General features: G+C 33.0%; 2 protein-coding genes across 9 annotated transcripts in view; one reads left to right on the top strand and one right to left on the bottom strand.

Annotated features, from left to right (window-relative positions):
• LOC126769137 (tropomodulin-1) overlaps positions 1-9,115 on the top strand; it is an 80,920-nt gene extending 71,805 nt beyond the window's left edge. For 3 of the 8 annotated variants that reach the window (XM_050487737.1, XM_050487736.1, XM_050487738.1), the window contains exons 5-11: positions 526-641; positions 1,324-1,428; positions 1,897-2,148; positions 2,371-2,518; positions 3,680-3,941; positions 5,330-5,384; positions 7,262-9,115. In XM_050487737.1, coding sequence (XP_050343694.1) covers positions 526-641; positions 1,324-1,428; positions 1,897-2,148; positions 2,371-2,518; positions 3,680-3,941; positions 5,330-5,372 — 926 coding nt within the window. In that variant the 3' untranslated portion in view covers positions 5,373-5,384; positions 7,262-9,115. Of the gene's footprint in view, positions 1-525; positions 642-1,323; positions 1,429-1,896; positions 2,149-2,370; positions 2,519-3,679; positions 3,942-4,185; positions 4,271-4,705; positions 4,761-5,329; positions 5,385-7,261 lie in introns of all 8 variants that reach the window. The other 5 variants (XR_007669337.1, XR_007669335.1, XR_007669336.1 and 2 more) reach the window with 5 other exon arrangements.
• Positions 9,116-9,449: 334 nt separating this feature from the next.
• On the bottom strand, positions 9,450-14,772 carry LOC126769167 (terpene synthase-like). The gene is made up of 9 exons (XM_050487793.1): positions 14,722-14,772; positions 12,987-13,141; positions 12,680-12,821; positions 11,962-12,082; positions 11,230-11,369; positions 10,544-10,579; positions 10,382-10,481; positions 9,883-10,010; positions 9,450-9,530 (listed from the first exon to the last, which is right to left on the bottom strand). Exons 1-9 carry the CDS (start codon positions 14,770-14,772, stop codon positions 9,462-9,464), a joined length of 942 nt encoding a protein of 313 aa, XP_050343750.1. The 3' UTR covers positions 9,450-9,461.
• Between the last annotated feature and the right edge of the window lie 8,954 nt (positions 14,773-23,726).

Here is a 23,726-nt window from a genome sequence, read left to right as displayed (position 1 = left end):
GAACATCCATAAATCCACCTACACACTTCTACAGAAGGGTACAATTTTTGGGGCTTATATATAAGAATAAAAAAAACCCGCTGAGTTTCTTTCGCCGGTTGTTCTCCGAAACCGAACCGAAACAGCCTGTGAATGTCCCACTGCTGGGCTAAAGGCCTCCTCTTCTCATTTTGAGGAGAAGGTTTGGAGCTTATTCCACCACTCTGCTCCAATGCGGGTCTGAATATGCCCTTATCTTTAAGATGTCATATTGTATGGACTTCAAAGTAATGGAAAGAAGGTGATAAAAAATAATAATAAACAATTCTTAATAATGAAAAATCAGTTGTTCTCATTGATGTTAATTTCCGAACTGGAGTGGGTAGATTTTTGACAATCAATAAGCAAGTGTAACGCTTCTATATTGAGTAAAGTTTTTTAAATTTTATAAAGAGAAACAATGATGTTAAATATTTCATAATAATAATAATAAAAACCTTTGTATTAAATTGCTATAGTATTGCTATATTGATGTTTTTTTTTCAGCTATTCTTGGCTTCCACTCCATGATGAATCAGGACCAGTACCACGCGTCGCTGTTGAACAAAGGTCAACCCGTTGGCCTCGGTTGGGATGGAATCACTAAAGCTACAAAACCAAAGGTTAACATATATATTTGTATATTATATACAATATAATCTTAAATTTTGTAAAGCCAATAATTTTAGATTTAGTCTATATAATATTTACAAACGTAATTTATCTTTTATTTTTAAACATTTATAATAATGGTACTTATAAACGTTGCTTAGCTGTTGTTTAGTTAAATACTGATTTCTCTCTTTCTGTCGTTATTGATTTGACATTCGAAAGAAGAAGACAGCACTGTTTAACTAATCACCTGCTAAACAACGTATTAAGACCGTTAGTGTTTTATTAAGAGATATTGAAATTAAATTAAAGTTGTTTTATAATTATGATTCATGCGTTCTAAACACTAGGCCATCTCGAAGGCCTAGTGGTTAGAACGTATGAATCTTAATCGATGATCGTGGGTTCAAACCCGAGCAAGCACCACTGAATTTTCATGTGCTTAATTTGTGTTTATAATTCATCTCGTGCTTGACGGTGAAGGAAACATCGTGAGGAAACCTGCATGTGTCTGATTTCATTGAAATTCTGCCACATTTGTATTCTACCAACCCGCATTGGAGCAGCGTGGGGGAATAAGCTCCAAACCTCCTCAAAATGGAGAGGAGGCCTTAGCCCAGTAGTGTGACATTAAGGCTGTTATTGTTACTGTACTGTATAATTTTGACTAAAACTAAACTTGGTATGTTATAGGTATATCCAATGGATCCTCCTAACGACGTAGATCCGGATAAAACCATCGACAGAGTCAAAGAAAACGACGAGACGTTCCTTGATCTCAATTGGAATAACATTAAGGTAAAGTTGTATTAGAATGATGTATTTCCTAACATTTATTCTAAACGCTCATTGGTCGCCGACGATATGTCGTCATCACGCCACCGACCAATGACCACTCCGTGTTTCAAAAATTGGACATAAATAGACTATTTAAAGACAAATGTATGTGGGATTGTATTGTAAAATAAACGCGTAAATAACTTGTAAAATTTTATTTCTAGTACTCAAAAATAAATCAGCGTTACACCGTACGTTCAATGTGAATCTCTCCTCTCCCTCTCGCTCATATACATCTCTTTCTCTCATCCGCAGTGTTATGTTTCAACAGTTATAAGCATACTTTAACTAATAATTTAACCTATACGTTAGCACCAGGTCACGGAAATGGAACGGTGTTCGATAATTTTTTTTTTAATTCTTGGGCCTTTTTACGAAATCATTGTAGTTGTACGAACCTTCACTCACCGGATGTCGATCCGATTCCAGAACATAAGCGACGAGAAGTTCGAGAAGCTGTTCGAGGCGCTGAAGACGAACACTCACCTGGAGGTGGTGTCGCTGGTGAACGTGGGCCTCAACGACCGCACGGCGGCGCTGCTGGCCGACGCGCTGCAGGCCAACAGCGCGCTGCGCGTCGTCAACGTCGAGACCAACTTCATCAGCCCCGCCGGCGTCGTGCAGCTCGTGCGCGCGCTGCTCGCCACCACCTGCGTCGAGGAGTTCCGCGCCTCCAACCAGGTACCGATACCCTTTTGTGCACTCTGCATTCTTGTAGTTTTTTGGAAATATTCCATAGTTCACGAGTATGGTCGAGAACCAAATGAACATCGGACGTTACTTTTGTCATGACTGCCTCACGACTAGTATTAAGCTTTTATAATTTAATCTTCAAAATTAAATAATCTCTTAAAGTGTCTCCAGTCGATACCTTATACGATTTGAAATGATATTGTTCGACAGCGGTCGCAAGTGCTGGGCAACAAGACGGAGATGGAGATCACGCGGCTGGTGGAGCAGAACCCCACGCTGCTGCGACTGGGCCTGCACCTGGAGTACAGCGACGCGCGCCACCGGGTCGCCTCGCACCTGCAGCGCAACATCGACAGAAGTGAGTATCGCTCGACCGGTCGCTCGACTGATTGGTAAACCAGTCGCGCGATCTCTCGTAAACTGTGCTATCGCCGGACTGTTCGCTGAACTTGTTGGTGGATTACACATCTATCTGAATCAAGCTATCTGAACGATTTTATTTTGCTAGATTTTTTTCCTTTTAAATATTTACGATTTTTTACAAAAATTTGAATGAAAAAAATCGAGTTATAATAGGTTTGTAAGCTGATTGACAAATAAAAATCATCTTATCATCATAGTTGGAGTAATTCAACTAGAATACTTTTCGGGTTCCAGTTTCGAAACTCAGGTCTGTCAGGTCGTTATCGCAGTGACGCATCTAAGCGTCATTCATCTTAGCATTAAGTAACTCTTATAATGTCATAAAAAAGAAGATTATGAGTAAACATTACTGAACTGTTTTTAAAACAGAAATAAGTAGTAAGTTTACTTAAATAACTTACTACTACTAACTACTACGTCGTCTTGTATTTTCTTGTTTCTACGTTTCCTTAATATTCTGTCTGTTTGTTCACGAAAATATAACGAATAAATTAGACGGATATTTTTTATTTTATAATGTTGTTTTTTTTTTACTTGAATAAAATGTTAAATAAGTTTTTAAAGGCTAATTAGTATATCGAAAACAAAAAAAAAAGTGGTCTTAGTAAAACTAGGCTATTATTATATTAAATAAAACGCAAGTAATAAATTGGTTTTAATTGATATATTTATTTCAAATATCACAACATGCTTGCCATATCATACCATGGACAATATTAGAACATAAAAATCGATGTACCATCAACAGTTGCATTATCAATACATTGCGGTCCGGAGGGTCTCAGAGGCACCGCGCGTCGTCTCCACACTCGCTAGTAAACACTTTGGCGTTGACCATAGCGTAACCATAGACACCCGTAGATCACGCATAGCGTACATCCTCGCTTATTAACATTTCGACGTTCGATCACCATGCGACATCACTCATTCACTTTCGATCGGTCGACGACACAAGTCCGACCCTGTCCGTCGACACGTGAAAGTTAATCGCTACGACGTCACAGAACACGGACGTCGTTTATGTTCTCAATCGAAACTCATTCGGCATCAAAGACTCAAGAGTACATAGTGATGGGAGTGGTATCGATATTGTCAGATTGCCGTTTGCAAAAGCGAGCGAGCGTGTCACTAAGCTTGCGGCTGCCGCGCGGCCGGCCGCCCGCGGTGGGCGTGGCCAGTAGCCTCCTCAACCTCACGCCGCCCAGCGCCGACACGCTGACGCCCACGAGCGACCGGAGGGTTCTCGATAAGCCGATAATCAAAACCGGATCGATATCTGATGACAAATCGCTTGCGGGAGTCCAGAATGGAAATTTCGTGATGGCGGCGCCGCCAGATATAAACCCAGAGCCCCACTCGTGAGTAAACACGACTCACACGACACGCGTGACAGACCACCCCCCCACCCCCCTTATTACTCCGTGTAAAGACATAGAATACGTGAAATCGTTCAATCAATCGATGAAATAAATGTGAACGTATCGTCCGTGTAAATACGAATGAATGGAACCGATTGATCGATTTCACGCCCGGCCGACTGTCGGCGACGGATTCGTGTGTGACGCAATTGTTCCTTAGTCACAGTATTTTATTCCATTACAGTACGGAAAGACCTAACGCTGCGACTTCAGTTCAGATTCTTTAACAACCTGCAAAAAGGGGCGCGTAGCCAATAGAATTTATAAAGGTCAGGCCCTGAGAGGGTTCTTCGAGTTGGCACGGCAGCGTATAACATACTTCGCTTCGATTAAAGCTTATTTTACAGTGTCGACTTATTTTCATCACTTACAATTAATATATCGATGCAGTTTTATGAATCAATTTATAATATTTACACACACAAAGTAATATTTAATACACATACATATATAATATATAAATCGATCGCTAAACACACATTGTAAAACTGCATCTATAGACTTTAATAAAATGTCATTTTTTTTTTTTTCTTGTAGTTGAGATATTTTATTTGTTTATATATTTTATTCTATTTTATAACATAACATTCTTTTAATTTCTCCAAATTTTAATTTTAATACATTTAACTCTTCGCGATTTACATTACTCAAAGAGAAATAACCAAGCGTTATAATATTTTAATCGAAAACAATTTAATTTTTAGCAGAGAGGGGAGCGTAGAACCGAATGATAATATGTAGAATCGCCGCCAATAATCGGTAAAATCAAGTTTTATTTTGGCGCGAATGCTGTAAAGTCTTTATAAGAACCGTTATTTTTCGAAGCATTACGGTTTCATTTACAACACTTAGGCTTTAGCTATTAAACATCTTTTGCTTAGTGAGCCTTCGAAAATCAAAGGGGTCCGTTTTCAACAGACGTACTATCTGATTCCTAAAGTTTGCATTTAAAATAGTTTTCTTTTTTTTTTTTGCATTTCATCTGATATTGTATACAACACTATACTAACTTCACGCATGATTGTGTGAACTAACTGAATGCGAGAATGAGTTTTGAGTAATGTCACGATAAGATTTATTATAGCATGAAAATCTTCACTTATTTTCAAAAATAGAACTGTGCTCGTTAATCCTGTTTGTTTTTAAAAATAATATTAAAATAATTATGATATGAAACCTAAATGCCAGTGATATATGCTTCGATTTTTAAATCGATTTTAATTACATTTTTTTAATCGATTATTTGATACGATAAGAAGTATATGTCACTAGTATGTAATGTTTGTATGTATGTAAACCTTGACAATATGTCGATGTGTGTATTCCAGTACGCCAACAACGCCGGAGCCAGAGCGGCGCTTAGAGTTCTAAACGACACATGTGGTGAGTAAAATATGTTATAATGTCATAAAATAAACCGTACATTGATCATTTCTAATCGCTCAATTTGATATTAACTATTTTTCTTGATTCTATTTATGAATTTTCAAAAAATATATAACTGATCAATTTTTAATCTGTAATGTGCGGTTATTGTTATGCGGTTATATTTAATGATCATAACTATGACCACCGTTTGTGCTATTAGGATGACGTCATAATAGAAATTGTCTTTTGTTTTTTAAATCATGTATAAAGTTCCAAATAACTAATTTCTTGTATATAAATACCTTCGTCCCTTGATTTTATGTAAATATTTACCGTATATGTTTATCCGATGCTAAATACACTTTACAAATCATTCAATGCAAGTATACATACACAATAAAAAAATCATAGTGTTTTTTCAATACTTACTTTATAGCCTATTCCAATAGAAGAAAGAGTAAAGATAAACAAATACATTTACATATTCTGTGCGAATCGCTAATAACTCAGCTATATTATGTACAACAAAGAGTTCTTGTTAAAAATATCTTTATTTATATCCACAAATTTACTTGTAAAGTTCCGTTACCAACTTCGCGCCGATACTCAAGACGCCATTTTGTTTCAAATTAATGTCATAGATTATCCAAGGTCTCGACCAATGATATCACGTCGATTTAATGTCAAAGTTGTTTATGCCTTTACTCCTTCAAATGGAATATAATAAAATAATTATGCAAGTGTCATCGGCTCCTTTATTTATTCTTCATTGAAATACTATATCGCTATTTATAATATCATATATCACGTATCAAGCATGATATTATAACTTAACGAGTGTACTTTTAAAATTACATTTTCAATCATGAATTAATTGACTAAATATATACAATAATATGAGACGTTGAAATCAAGAATTATTATTGTTAATATTAATATAACCATTGAGAGTATCAGTATTTAAGGTGTTATATTTTATTATTATCATACTAAAATATGTTTTTGAAAGAAAGGAAATTCAATTAAAATACGACACAATATTATTAATATAAAATGTTAAATTAAGGCGATTTAAGAATTAACTAAAATATTACAGTTTTTTTTCTGGGTAAGAAATTAGAACTCATTGAGTACCAATGCTAGCTTAATTCGTAAGATTTTTTTTTAATTCAATGGTTATTGCGTCTGTTATAATGACGTTGCACTTTTGTCTGTATCACGTGAGCTAATACAAGATTTTTTTTCCTAAATAATTTTATTACTCTCCGAGTGGCGCGTCAAATATTGTACTATAATGGTATTATGCTAGAAAACTCAAACTTTTGTAATCAATTTAAACCCAATCGCACAGAAAACATTCGTGTTTTTGTTATTCAGTTTGATTTTTAATTGATTTTTCTAATATTTCACGACAGCATTCACCGTCGTACATTTATTATTTAGATATTTATTTATTTGAGAAACGAATAATTTTACTACAGATCTTAGAAATTATTTAGAGTATGCCTCGTTATCTCTAAACCATCTTATGTGACGTCGTGAATATAAGTCATTTCTGTTTTATAAAATCATTTTATGTGTCATAATTAGATCATGTTGCCTTGTCATATTGACGCTCTGACATAAATTGGAGACAAAATAGCATAATTATATACTGGGAGATTTTACATAATAAAAAAGGTCAAAATCGATCTATATGTAAACCTAAAATAAAATTAGTGTGTATATAATATCAATTAATATTTATATTCCGAAACATGACATATTTGAAATTGTGCCATTTTGTCCGCTTGCAACCATTGACGTCATGTGTCAAGATGACGGATCTAATAAATAAAAGTGTGTAATTTTTATGACAAATGTGTAAAAATTTTAGTCATTTTCCTATTCAGGTGGGCGAATCCGGCGCTTGAGCCAGTTCACACGCAGCCGTAGTTACGTGGTGGGCTGGATTCCTTGACCACACGCGCTCGCACTGTCACGCTCTTTGTCACTGTGTAGCACGCCCTTTATTAAGCCTTCTATAAATATACCTTGTGTTATTCATAAACGAATAAAAATGTTTCTAATTAAAGATGTATTCTATTTTTAAATGTTGGGCTTGAATAGTGTTCGATGTACGCTTGAATAGGGTCTCTCCGCAGGTCATCGGGCCGCACTGATTTTTTAATGATAAGGTTTTATTCAATTGTACAAGCGCCGATTTCTTCAAACGCCAGTTATATTTTATCACAATTTTTTATTGACTAATCTGCTATACAAAATAGTCAAACTAAGTACTAAGTTTCAGTTAACTGGCGATTCAAAAAATTGGTTCTAAATCGAATGGCTTAGTTTAAAATTAAAATATATATAAAATATTTACTACGAACTTCGTGTTTTGTTGTTGGCGTTAAATATGGACTATGAGTTGACTTTATTTGATGACCCGGCGATAAATGATAGATGATCGTCAATCAAAATAAATAATTAACTTATTGCACTTTCAAACAATGTCCGTATTTGCAAAATCGTTTTAACGGATAGTCAATTTGTTCACACCGTATTTACATGACGAAATTTAAACGTGACTCATGACTGACCTGCAAAACGGACCGATGTTTGAATGTAGCATTAATTGGTGCTTGCAACTATACAAAATTACAAATTAAATCAATTCAAGTATTTGACATTATATTATAAAATTCTTGCCTCTATTAAAAAAACAATTTTTGTCTTTTATTTTATATGAAAAAAAACGACTACACAATTACAAAGATATGTTTTGACAGATAATTAAGTGTGCTTGATGAACGAATATTGTGCGATGATAATATTTTTGATTTTATTTAATCATGAGATCTTCTAATATTAGACGAGTCGATGGCAGGTCCAATCACTAGTTGGAAACTTAAATTTTTTATAATTAAGAATTAAAATAAATAAAATCATAAATATTGTCTATGTCTGAATGTTTCGTACGTTTACAATATTAATTCTAATTTTAGTGTGCTAATGAAATCGTATTAATTTTTATCATTAAATTGTAATATATGTTATAGAAGTGCACATTCCATTAATACAAAACATACTTCTCTAATAAACTTTTTTATTATAGATTAAGAAAAATAATGGTCAATGTTTAATCTACAGTTGATTATATTAAACGATTAATTAAAAAAAAAATCTTAAAATTAATTGTATACTAAAAACTGCCATTTATAAAAAAAGAGAAGTCATGTTCTGTGTCAATGGATTTTAAGTTTAACATTTTCAAAAAAGCACTAGGTTTTTTTAATCTGATATACGCTGTGTTGTCTGTGGTCAAGTTCGCTTTCGATTGAAGGCTTGCAACATTTTATCGACTATAACCTCTTGCTTTCTTGAAAAAAAATATCTGCTTATCTTTTAAATTGTAACTTATGTTCATAGAATCTACCACGGAACTTAATTGTCCATAACATTGTGATATGAACATCATGTGTTTCCATTAAAAAAAAATATTGCTTTGTTTTTTCATTCTAGTTTCAACTTAAGAGAGATTATTTGTAAATGAACTTTAGATTTTTAATGTATTTTTTTTTTTTTGTTGTACCGAGCTATGAAATTTAAAATTATAATAAATGATTAATTTTAATTTTTAATTATAGATTTTATTTATGTCGACATTTTAATGTATGGAGCATTTTGGTCCAACGAAAACTTGGCTAATAGAGTCGCAGTTGTGTAGTTTTGTGACAAAATATGAATAAAGCGATTAAACATAATGTTTTCAATTATTTATATAACCATAATACTCACATCCTCTGAAGTCCACCATCTTGACATAGAATTTGAGTGCATCTGTATAGTTTTTAATCAATTCTTTTTTAACCAATTAACAATACTACAGTATACCTATATTTTTTATTGATTTCAGATTTTTATTTTTTTTAAAATTTTTAAGAATTTATTATTGATACTAGACAAGTCGAACACAAAATTATATTTATTAAAAATTATTAATAATAATATTTGCATCAATAAATCCTAACATTTTTTTAAATGTTCGCCATTAAATTATTAAAACTTTGAAATTAAACAATCACAACTTCTTGAGCTTCAATGTTTCTTTCACGATTTCCAACTCAAAAGTTCGTCGAGGACAGATTCCATCATCGGGTTACCTCCAAAGCGAGCGACCTGTTTACAGATTAGATAATGTTATATCTATTATCACGTAATATATTGGTACTTAAGAGAGTTGAGTAATAAATTTATGGATATTTTACCATACCATCCACTCCTCAAACTTTCTACCGCAAAAAAGCAGTACTTGGTATTGTTGTGTTCCGGTTTGAAGGGTGAGCGAGCCAGTGTAATTACAGACACAAGAGACATAACATCTTAGTTCCCTAGGTTGGTGGCACATTGACGATGTAAGGGATAGTTAACATTTCATACAATGCCAATGTCTATGGGCGTTGGTAACCACTTACCATCAGGTGGCCCATATGATCGTCCTCGCCTACCTATACTATAAAAAAAAACAAACCTCGGCCCTTAATTTCCGGTCGAGCTCCGATAGCACGTCCTCCGTGTACTTCAAACTGCCAGCCTTCTCCAGCAGCAACACAAAGTACTTCTTCAAATTAACATCGCGAGTTCTTTTACGAAGAATATCTTTAAATTTAATTCAGGAATCATATATTTGACAAAAATTGACATTTCATGTGCTTGTATCAGTCAGTTTTAAATATCACTTTGACTTATTGATTCTCGTGACTATTTTCACTCTTAGTGGCTATTCTCGACGTACTACAACGTACATACCAACTCTACAGGACACGACCAGGGAGAGTTGAAGCACAGGATAAACGGTTTTACGTCAATTTCTAGACATTGGCCTGCTACAGAGAATGTCGTGACTGAAGAAGTCAAAAAAAAATATTGACCATACCTCGGGTTTGAACCTAAGACGTCGAAATTTGCAATATTGTAAGCTACAAATAATACAGTCGAGACAATCAATTAGCTTACTTAATAAAGGATACTCATAATTTCTTCGCATGCTGCAGTCTTCATCGCGTGTATGATCATTATTGTGAATTTGCCTTCCGTGATGTCCTCGCAGAAACTATCATCTTTACAAACCTTAAAATATTTTTTAATATTTAAATAAATAGAGTCCCAGTTAAAATTTAAATAGAATTTACCTGTTTTTCTTCAGCTCCAGGCCATTCTTCTAACGCCTATAACAAAGTGGAACATTCATAAATATGTACGTATCTAAGTTTATCAAACATAATAAGCCTACCACAAGAGGAGTATAGATAAATATTTTTGACATTGAATTGACGCTATATGATCTAGAATAATCTATGAAATTCATTATGGATTCGTTAAAAAATGTCGCTTTAAATGACGGTAAAGCTGTTATTGAAATTTTGGAAGTAAAATTACAGTGGATATAAAAAGTTAACTGGAATAGTGTTTTGTTTTTACACGTCAAGAATTGTTCGTAGTATATAATATAGCAGAGCTATTAGAAAATCGCATGGAATATATAAATTTAAGGTTAGTTTAACTATACTCCTACTTAGATTGGAATAGGCTATACTGTATTTGTGTAACACTGTCATTATATAGTTTGGGGTGATAGTAATTTAAATAGAAGAATAAGGTAATCTATTAAAAAATTGTGACCACCGACTTTACCACCTCAGTGCACAATGAATTCAATGAAAACAAATTATGACATAAGCTGACATAAAAAAAAAGAAATTCCTAATAAAGTATACTCATTAAGTATAAGAATACTGTCTTTAGTGGTCTATATAAATGATTAGCCATTGTTAAAAAAAAATACAGAACTTCTAAATAATTGAAAAAATAAATTTACCTCTTGTTTACATATATTGCAATAGTCATCTCTAATCTGGAAATAGTATGCCAGTAGTAGCGCAAAGCGGTTGTAATCTGTCTTGTTTTCACTTAATGATTGCATCATGCGAACAGGCATCAAGAACATTCCACCTATCTCTAAAAAAAATATATCACTAACAAAAGCAAAGAACACAACAACATATACCTTGTTTTATATCCTGAATCCACCTTCCTATATTGTTTTCTTTAGCACTTTTAAGGGTAGTACACCAGACACAATAGCTACGTAACAGATGACGTCTATAAGCGTTTAATGTCCCAGAACGTGTTAAAATGAAACAGAGTGACCTTCATAGCCTTTTTAATAAAAAAGGGCTCATCAAAATTGGTTCATAACGAGCGAGATTATGACGTCATACCCAAAAAAGGAATGAAATGCAACCAAAAAAGTAATTACACTCCGTCCAATACATTAACATTAAAAAAACTAATAAATACCTACTTGATATACAATGTAATATTCATTTTCAACTTGATTGATAGATATTCTGCAAATGTCTCTAAAACTGACCCATCGAATATTTTATATTTTAAACTATTCAAAAATTCAACCACGAATTACAGAAAACTTTAATATAATGTACCCGTTCAGTATCAATTACCTACTTATGTGTTATCACACTATAATAAAAAGAAAGTGGTAAAATCCTATCGAAGAATGTAGCGTCAAAATAATTAAAGATTATACTCAGTTCCACCATCCTGCGATATTGCTCCTCAGTCGGACACACAAAACGGTCACGCCAGTATATTTCCATACCCTGACCACGACACGCTTCTAGAAAACTTTTTGCAACTAATTTGTCTCCCTGTTAATAAAAATGTAAAAAATAAATAAATATATATACGTAAAACATAATATATATACGTATTATATATATATGTATTTATATATATAATATATAAATACATATATATATATAATATATATAATATATAAATACATATATATAATACATATATATATTATGTTTTACGAATTCAGACGAGTAAATACTCTCACTTCAAGAAATAAAAACCACTACACATCAATGTGCAATCATCATGAGAATTGGGATCTATGATGACATATGCACTGAAAGCTTTGTTGTCACACTGTTTCACTTACTACACCCCGCTAGGTATCCCATAGAAAAACATGCAACTTCAGTTTGATAATCTATTTAAGTGACTATTAAAATGAAATTTGACTGGAATAATCCCTGATCACTCCAATTCTTGACTAAAAGTTGACCCTCTTCTCTGTGAGAATTTGAAAATTTTCAATTTTTAAATAACAAACCTAATATAAGAAGTCCAACATTTTGTATTTTTTTTAAATATCATTTACATGCATGCATATTTATATTTGGCTGAACAGGAACGATCAATCCTACAGTATTTTAGTCATATAATTATTTTTTTACCTTCCGACATAAGGTCCCGGCTTTTTCCATTCCAGTAAATATTACATGGACTGAAGAATTAATTACAAGTGGAATTCCATAGACATAATGAGCTGCTGGCAAACCACGTCGTACTCTTGCATCATCTTGAATATCATCGATCCTTAAAAATTAAGACAAATGAATTATTATAGAAAGCAAACCGACACGACCGGGAAGATATGCAGCGCCGAACTAAAGGCTTAACGTGCGATCCATCATAATCGTGCTTGGTATTACAGAGCTCTTCCATCTGTGTAACCATAGATAATAATATTAAGACACTTACAATAATGTTCCCACGTGGATCGAGTTGACTGTATCTACGATGGCCTTCATCTTCTCATACGGTATTTGTAGCCAATGATTAAAAGCCTCGGCGCTTTTAACTCGTATTTGTTTACCACTTATTTGTAAGAGATACGTGTATGGAGTTAGGAGTTCCTTGAAAAGATGAAGATTCACTTTAAGCAATTGTTTAGAATCAATTATTAATTTAAACCTAAGGCAAACATCTATTCGCCGGGAGGGCAAATGACTCTACTCCACCTGATGGTAAGTGGTAGTAGAGTCCAAACGCGACGACGGCCAGTACAGACGGGAAAAACGTTCTACACTAGCCGCCTCCGCCTTGCCGGCCCGCAAGATGCCTCTTCACGCCTCGTTTGAAGGAACCCGGGTTGTAAGAGAAGGGGAACACGTGAGCTGGTAAGGAATTCCATTTTTTGGAAGTGCGACAAAGAAAGGAGTTGCCAAATTTCTTTGTTCGCGATGAAATTGATGTCACAGTTAGGCGGTGACATCGAGAACCAGCTCGCGTGGACTTAAGAAGGAAGGGGGAAGCAGGAATTAGAGAGAATAATTCCTCAGAGCACTCGCCGTGATACAGTCGATAGAAAGCGCTCAGTGCTGTTATCTCACAACGCAATTGTAAAGGTTCAAGGGTGTTTTGTGACCTTTACGTCGCCAATAATGCGTACGGCACGTCGCTGCAACCGGTTCAAGGCCTCAAGTAGGTACTTAGCGGAGCCATCCCAAAGGTGGCATCATATTAATATTTGTTTTCTATTTTTTTGTGCCTTAAATTTATTTAACAGAATCTCTGAGATATCTTATTGGTTACGTTACATAACACAAAGCAATGCCCTTTAACGATGGTCATTTTCAACAAAGACAAGATAACTTCCAACCATAATATTCTAATGCACGAACTGTGTCAAATGTGTGAGGCAACACTCTATTCTCACACTGCCATACTTCGATACACTTTCACACAAAATGTAACTAATGAAGTTTGCATCAATTCTACCTGTATCGATAGTAATTATGCTACTAGTATTACGCTTATTAAGGTTCGACTGAGAACATCGCTGTTCTTTGATGGCTTGGACTATTACGGATTATCTTACTCGTATTGTGCAATGCTTTCTTTATAAAATAGCTATGTATTTTTGATAAGCCTAAAGATTGACTGGTAGAGAATGCCTTCTGGCATTAAACCCGATTATTTTACTATCTTCAATAGTGTGATGAAGTATAAGTCATGAAGATAATTACAGATGTTCCCTATAGTTCCACGAGAATGGAATAATAAATTAGGGTATCCATATTGCTATTCTCGAGGAACGGAACATATGGATTTATATACTAACTCTGTCTCATGTCAAGAAAACGTAAGTAATAGGCAGGTGCCGCGGTGGTAACTATAAAACGAGCAAATAGTCGTAGTAGAGTAATAGTACCCAATATTAGATATAAAAACCCTTTATCCAGAGAGAAAAACACAAAAATTCTTTCAACGTATCGTATTTTCGCTCCAAAATAATAAACGTTAGCAACAATGATGAAACTATCCATTTAATTGTGAAAGTGAAAGTATAAAATTAATCCATATCGTTATTATAAAAATATATAGTTAATACCAAACTTTTAAACATTTAACTGACGCGTGACTAATGAAAAAATCAATAACAATATCATAGTTGATTTTCAACTAAAAAGAACATTTGAAAAGATCAACTTACTTTTTCCATAAGCAATTCTCCATTTTCCTCACATTTCTTTTGTACTGCCATTATTATATTGTCTGTGGTGTGGATCGATTCGATGACGATGATGAAATAAAATGGTTAAGTTTATTTCACTTTTATATAAACTCTTTAAATCATATAATGAAAACATTTTACATATTAAAATGTACTAGTATATATATATATACATATATATAAAAGAGCTTTATATATATTTATATATATATATATATATATATATATATATATATATAAACATAAATTTCCCGTGAAGTGATCAACATATTTTTATCCTTTTCCAACAACTTTGACACAATATGTAACATCTGTATCGACTTTGTATTGTAGATTATGTAATAATTGAATGTAGGTAAATATGATTTATAGTTTATCCGAATAAAACAAACAAACAAACAAAATTTATATCATAATGAGTATGTAAATATGTACTGTCTTTAGAGTTATATATTTTATGTATTATCAGACATTAATGAGTAATAAAATGAAAACGTTCAGAGATTTATACTCATAAAAATAACTTAATATATACATTGACATAACTTTGAAAAGTTACGTTACATACAATCTTATATACACGTTCTAACCGAATAGTTTTATTATAGTTAAAGTTGAGTAGTATTCAGCGCAAGCCCTGGTAGAGCGAGAGGACCCATCACACTAGGCGCCAGGTAGTAAGGGGCGCGAAAATGCCAAAAATAATTTTCAGGGGTACATAAGCGTTGTGTGAATTTGATAAATGCGCTAATTATTATTTATATAACATTCCGAAAGCCGGGATGGCCCAGTTATAAGAACGCGTGAATTAACCCGGTGGATTCAAACCCGGAAAAACACCACTGAATTTTCATGCGCTTAATTTGTGATTATAATTCATTTCGTGCTTGAGGTGAAGGAAAGCATCGTGAGGGAAACCTGCATGTATTCAATTTCTGCCACATGTGTATTCCACCAACCCGCATTGGAGCAGCGTGGTGGAATAAGCTCCAAACCTTCTCCTCAAAAAGGGAGAGGAAGCCTTAGCCCAGGAGTGGGACATTTACAGGCTGTTACTGTTACTCCTGTACTGTTACTATAACTTTCACTGAAATGCAGTTTATGTGAAGTTAAAGTGTAGCCCTAAGGGCGCTGAAATACCCTCACTTTACCCTGATCAAGGGCTAAGGCAGGCTCTGATTGTATTTCTCAACATTTCCGTTTGTATTTAGGTTATCTATCGATAATTTTTAAGCGTTGAAAAAGACTATGTTTAGCGTCACAAGCGGTCATGTCTTAATAGATTCGTCCTGACGTCCCAAAACATCTAAATTTGGAAAAATTCAAGCTCGTTCCGGAACCCGCTTCCAAATCTACTCTATATCACTACAACACCAATGTACTTATATAACAAGATATTTTAATACGTGGATAACCGAAGATGGTACGTTGAAAGCCGAAAGAGTATTATAAGTTTTGGCGGTCAACGATACCATGAAAAAACTTTTACGTCCAGGATGAAATACCAATAAGCCACCTAAAGTAACGTTACGTCCTCTAAGCTGCGGAGTTCCAAGTTATGTAACTTGTTCTCTTTATAAGAGGTATCCTAGCTTTTCTTTGACTTAAATTAGATAAATGTGCTTCTCATTAATCTAACTAGAAAAATATCCATATGTATTAATTAAAAGAATTTACCATTGACTTTGGCAAAACACGTGGTAGAAAAAAATAGAAAAAAAGTAAAATTATATACACATTAAAATACACGCAATCATTATATTTTACAAACCGAAAAATACTTATTATTAAACAGTAAAAAATTAATCTAAGAATATAAATCACAGCTACTTATTTTATTCAATATAACTTTACTTGGTCTAACACGCGAACTTAACATTGAAATATGCTTATATAAAAGGAAACTTAAAAAAGTAACATAACATGACCCCACTGCTGGGATAACGCCTTCTCTTGCAAAAATTCTGTCACATATCAACTAACCCGCATTGGAGTCGTATGGCGGATCAGGCGTCAAACCTACTGAAGAGGTAAGGAGACGTTCGCAGTGGGATTAATTTGTCGTTTGTAAGCACCTTTAGGAGTTATTTTAGGTAAAATTTATTATAATAAAATAGTTATGCGTTATAGCTGAGCTTCTTTTATACAATTTGTCTTTTTAAAATGGCCTATACACTATTTTTTTCTCTTAATTTTACTAAATAATAAAACTATGTTTTATCTAATTGAATTATTTTAATTAAAGATAAATTTAATACATATATGTATAAAACTATGTCTGCCAATCGAGAAGATCATCGACTGCTGCTATCAAAGCCGGGATACCTCCAAATCGAGGAACCTGAAATATATGGAAGATAAACCAATTTGACAACCGAAATATACTTCGAATAACTTTTACAAGTTTTATTGAATTCAAAATTTTCACATGGTTGTTATAGAGATTGGCCGGTGTAGCCAAAATCGGTATAAAAGCCATGATTATGATATTTAACAGTAAGTCAGAAGGCTATATATGAGTAGCGTCTATGTCGTATATCTCTATCATAAATAATACGTATGTTTATAGTGTATTGATACATAAATAAGACTAAAGAAATAGAACTACTACCAATTTAATAATAAAATTATTGAAATAAACGAATATAAGGTGGTCTTTTAATATTATTTACCTCAGCCTAGGCTGACTTTCCGCCATCACATATCTCTTGTACTGCAAACTGCCAGCTTTCTCTATCAGTGACAAGCAATGCTTCTTTACATTAACATTGCAAGTCCTCTGGCGCAGAGTATTAGCTCAGGTTTTTATTATCCGTAACCGTCGATTAATTGATCTAATTATTAAATGTACTTCATCCCGTATCGGTTCAAATTTCGTCATTTTAGGGTTTTGTGCAAGCTTAGGTACCACCTACTCATCAGATATTCTAATATTTGTGTTCCGGTTTGAAGGGTGAGTGAGCTAGTGTAATTACATGCACAAGGGACATAACCTCTTAGTTCCCAAGGGTGCTGGCGCATTGGCGATGTAAGCGATGATTAACATTTCTTATAAAGCCAATAGACATTGGCGTTAATGCCCACTTAACATCACGTGATGCATATGCTTGTCCGCCTACTTATTCTATATAACAAAAAAACTATTGGTTTGCGCGGCACACGAAAGTAAAATTACTAGTCGGAATGTTTTTTTTTCTAAATATTCAACAATCATCGTCATATTTTATCATCGCCAATTATACCTACATCTAAACTATCGTCTTAAATCATTCAGCCCATTGTTCGAAAAATAATTAAAAATCATTCCATAGTTTTTGAGTTTATCGCGTTCGAACAGACAGGAACGGCGGGACAACTTTGTTTTATATACAATGATAGTATTTTTCAATAAATGGGCTATCTAAAACCATGGGCTTTTTCAAATCGAACCATTGAAATCAGCATGTACGAAGAAAATAATAATCAAACTATGTTGCTTTATATTATTATATATTATATAAAAGTAAAATAAAACCTAACATTTTAATACAATGTACTTTCATTCTTTCAAACATGGCGAATAATCCTGTAGAATTTTTCGCCGTGTTTATCTTTTAAGTAGCGTTAATTAAATGGTAAAGGTAAAAAATTCTTTGTCATAATATGTATTTAAAAAAGAAACAATATTTGGTGCGTTACAGCTTTATTTAATTTTGTCCTTGCTATATTTTAAGAACATGTTCAAACAGTAATAACGAGTACATTTTTGCTACTTTCTATATTCAAAATCTTCAATAATAATTTAAGCAGATAAAACAAGTAATGTAGGTAATATTCCTTATATATAATGACACAGTTGCTCCTATTATACCAACTAGTAGAGAACAATTAAATACACTAAGGAAATAGCACGTTTACCTTGTCTTCATTTGATAAGTACGTTTAATATTTCAACTATTTTTAATATTACGTATCAGAGTTTAAAGTTAATAAAACTTTTTACTTTATTTTAGTTGAAAAAGAAGCTTTACAGTCTCACAACAGCGATTTAAGGTGGACTTTTTGTTACAAGTAGTTTCATATCCAAGGAGTTTTACATTTCCTCCACATTCTGTTTTTTTTTTTATGTTACAATAAAAAGCATCGACATTCCTTCTCTTATTGAGCTCTTAAATTAGTTGTGATGCTTCCTGGCACCTAGCACCGTGGATGTGGGTGGTCCATTTTGTAGGACATCAGAGGCGTTAGCATATTGTCTCGTCTTCAAAAATTGCTGAAGCAGTAAGCTTTGCAGATATTCGTCACCAAGGAGTAGTAAACCAAGATAAAACAACCCATCTAATTGTCTCCACTGATGAGAAGGCTGAAGACATTTTGTTTTTAGAAGGTGAGGTAATGTATTATTATAATATCTGACAATTTTTTAAAACCTCCTTATTTGACCACTCTCTTTTTTTTGGAGAATAGGAAGGTGGACGAGCATATGGGCCACCTGATGGTAAGTGGTCACCAACGCCCATAGACATTGGCATTGTAAGAAATGTTAACCATCGCTTACATCACCAATGCGCCACCAACCTTGGGAACTAAGATGTTATGTCCCTTGCGCCTATAATAACACTGGCTCATTCACCCTTCAAATCGGAACACAACAATAACAAGTACTGCTGTTTTGCGGTTGTCTCTGTGTCCTCTGTGTGTTCATTTTGATGCGATACACATAAATAATCACGAGAATGACATATTATATAATGCAATTATAAAATACGTAACTACATTTAGGAATCGTATTTAAAACTCGTTTGACAATGAATTCTTGAACGAGAGACACTTCAAATTTTACTGTAATAAGATTTGTTCCACAATAACAACATGGCTACACGCCTTAGCTGTATTTAACAAATCATACAAGAAAGTTCTAATAATGCTTTACTTAGATCAATAAAATAAATTACAAGCGTTTATTAGGCTTATATTTAAAACTTGTAACTTAACTGTTGTGCTGACTATATAATCTAGTAAATAGAAAAGTTATCATTTTAAATTAAGCTTATTTGCATTTATTTTACAAATTTATTGTCATATATTGGAAGACGTTTTCGCAGTCATTGCCTTGCATCCATTTTATCATCGATGTATATAGAGTTAGGAAAGTGTCAAAAGTTTAAAAAGTAAATAAATTGTCTATGGTCTTATCCCAATATCTTTCAAGGCTAAGTGTAAGGTCAATGTCAGTTAACTCAGTGACAATTACGTACATAAATAGTTGAATAACAAAGACTCAAGAAAAATAGTAACAATAATACATATAAAATGAAATATTAGGGCAGTGTATACAGATGAAACATTTCATGAATATTATGTAATAATTGTGACACGTACACCGTAAAAAAATCTAAAAAAAATTTCTTCTATCATTGTTTATTTAAGGGGAGTTTAAGGAGGGAAAAGCGATTAAAGAGCGATTTTTTTTACGACCAAAAAGGGATGATTTTGATTGAAAATGTCAACGAAACGATCTAAATACTAAAACCAGTCGTCCTTCTTGAAAAATAATTATACAAATATTAAAAACTATAGATAACATTATCAAGTTTTACCAAATTAAATCAACTGAAATTGTATAAGCTTACAATATAACAAAACAAATGTCAGTAGTTCTTTGTGCCCAGTACGAGACTTTTTACTTATTCGATATATTGACGTTAACTGCGATTTGTATGGAATTCCAATTATTTTTGCTAGATGGCGCTATATTTATTCCATACAAATCGCAGTTAGCCTCTAGACATACTCATGTGGTTACTGTATTCATTTTTGTAATGTTATTTAAAAACAGTCATACGTTATATATTGTTTCAAATAAATAGGTGCGTTAGGAATATATTGAACTAGTTACTAAGCGTCGTAATTATCTATGGGTTCAACTTAATGTATTTAAGCTTACGCCAGAAATGTGTTAGTAGGGTTTACGCATGCGCCTGATGCCCTAACAGTAATAAATACGTATACAGAATATTAATAGATATACAAGATTACATACGTTGTATGATAATAATACAACTGACAGGTGGCAGTGTACGCATTTCATATAATATACAAGTAGTTTTTTATATCCTTTTTGAAAAGGCAAGCTTGCATCATACTGCGTTGCTATACTTATCTGGTCTATGCTTTTTTCAATGTTTTTAACGGACAATAAATTATCGATGTTAATGAGAATATAGATGACGTATATTATAATCAATAACAATAAAAAATGGCAGATATTCGTTTGTGTTTGAATTGACTTTTCTAAAATAACTAAGACAATATTAAGTTATTAAAAAGTTAATTGATCTACTTCACTCTTCTTCACTTTCCGTGATTACAAGACTTATGAAAAAAATCACATATTTTTAATTATTATGAAAAGCCTGGCAGTCAGAATTACACACATTATCAACTAATATTAATTATTTACTAAAAAGCTTGATAATAAAATGTCTATGATTCGTAGTCGTTTTGATAATACAAAAAATATTGAAATACATACTAACAATAATATAAAGTATCTACTTAGCATTTGGGCTAAAGTGCTTGGAAAGCTAGACATAAAATACTGGTTTGACGAATGTTAAATACAAAAGTGTCCTACAAGATTTTTTTCTCTAATAACTGCTACTAAAGTTCATGCGCAGAAAACCCCAATAGCTCGCATAGCCCAGCCAACAAGCTCGACGAAGGTCTTTGAAAATTGTATACAAGTATAATATGTATACACGTATAAATAAAAACACATGTATTATTACGCTGTAGAGTTCTGCAGAAAAATATAGATTTATAAAATTAGTTAGTTATTTCTTGAGCCACTTTTTTTTATAATATCTATAGGCGAGCGACTTGGAACGAATGAAAAATCACCTCCATAGACATTGGCGTAAGAAATGTCACCTATACCTTTGGGAGCTAAGATGTCATGTCTCGTGTCTTATTTCACTGGCCCACTACCACTTCAAATGGGAACACATCAATACTACATATTCCCGCTTGGCAGCAAAATGTCTGATGAGTCGGTGAAACGGTTCAGATAAGGCTCGTGTTTTTTTTTTATAGAATAGGAAGGCGGACGAGCATATGGGCCACCTGATAGTAAGTGGTCACCAAACACCCTTAGACATTAGCATTGTAAGAAATGTCAACCATCGCTTACATAGTCAATGCGCCACCAACCTTGGGAACTAAGGTTTTATGTCCCTTGTGCCTGTAATTACACTGGCTCACCCTTCAAACCGGAACACAAAAATATCAAGTATTGCTGTTTTGCGGTATTATCGTGTGTTGTAGACGAGCTTGTTGAATAACTCTATATTTAATACTGCTAATATTTTGCCAATTAAGATATGTAATTTGTTTCATACTTATACTTTAATAATTAGTTAAATTAATCGATTTCGAAATCTAGAGACGCGGTAGCATGTCAACCCGTGATCAAGCTAACAGAACTGGCGAGCAGCACCGTGTGTAATATTACACGAACCATTTGGAGCCACTTTTGACACTCATAACTCAAAAACTATTTCACATAAACATGTCAAATTTGGCTCATATATTGAGACTTGCGAGATACATCTGTGCCTCAAATTTCATAAATATACCTCAAACGATTATTTAGATATTAACGTCCGTAAATCGTCATCTTTTTTAAATCGATTTTACAGTGTTGACAGCTTTAGTTTTTTATTCGATTTTGTGTTCTTTTTAATTTTATATGTGATTTATACACAGAAACACGTAAGACAGCGACTCGATTAAATTCGAATTACCTCAATAAATCAAGTCAATTTAATTCAAAACAAAAACATGTAAATGGTAAATAAAGAAAAATAATTACTGACTTTTTTAATTAAAAAAAAAATCTTGCTGTAACCAAAACATTGATCAAGTCTTATATTTGCACTTATTTAGATTAGCTAATAAATTCAAGTACTGATTAATTAAAAAAAATACATTTAAACAAAGAATCGAATTTAAACAGAGAAATCGAAGCGGAATGAAAAAAGCTTATAAAAAAAAAAAAACAATAAAATGACAAAGCAAAGGCAGTTTCGATAAACTATGACTAATCTATACTAAGTACTGTCTTAATATTATACTACAAAATATAAAATACAAAGAGATGAAAGAAAAGCTGAGGAGTAACGAGGTTTTTTTTTTAACAGATTATAAATAATTATTGTAACTATAACATTATTGTCATTCAGTTTTATGTTAGATGTCTACAATATATTTCTACAATCTAAGGTAACTTACTAGCTTATATAATAATAAAAGCGTAAATTATTAATTTAAATATGTAACGATAAGTTTATATCCATAAATTACATCACACCAATGACGGCTATCGTTTCTGGTGACTCACCAGTTGGCGCCACTAGCGAGTAAGCTACCGCTGTCGATGAAAAAGTATTTATTTAATTTCAATTTAAGCTTAAAATAAAAAAAAAATATCATTCAGTGACATTTGACATCTCGTGCGATAGCTCTCATTAACGGCCCATCTTTTAAATTTATTATTAGAAATAAAATAAAATTATAGTTGTATTCAATAAATTAATACATGTAATCATTAAATTATTTAATTTAGTGTATTACTAAATATCATCATTAAACAATTCAAAATTTGAATCCGATTCATATCATATGTGTTATCTCTTTTATACTCTTACTTAATACTGGCGTAGATACACGCCAGAAAAAGAAAGAAAAAAAAAGCGCCCCATCTTAAATTCATTACATTTGTAACGGTCCCTTCCCATCCCCACTCTACTAATATGACGTCACTCAATTACACCGGCTTTTTTAAATAAAGTATACGTTCAGTAAGTTGACGAGCCGGTTAGCGTGGTTGGTAGATACCTGCCTTTCACGCCGAAGGTTGAGGATTCGATTCCCACCCAGGACAGACATTTGTGTGCATGAAAATGTCTGTTTGTCTTGAGTCTGTATGTTATTATCTATATGAA

This window comes from Nymphalis io, chromosome 6 (genome assembly GCF_905147045.1).
Source record: "Nymphalis io chromosome 6, ilAglIoxx1.1, whole genome shotgun sequence".
In the NCBI taxonomy this organism is placed as follows: Eukaryota; Metazoa; Arthropoda; class Insecta; order Lepidoptera; family Nymphalidae; genus Nymphalis; species Nymphalis io.
This window is presented reverse-complemented; position numbering and strand designations above follow the sequence as displayed.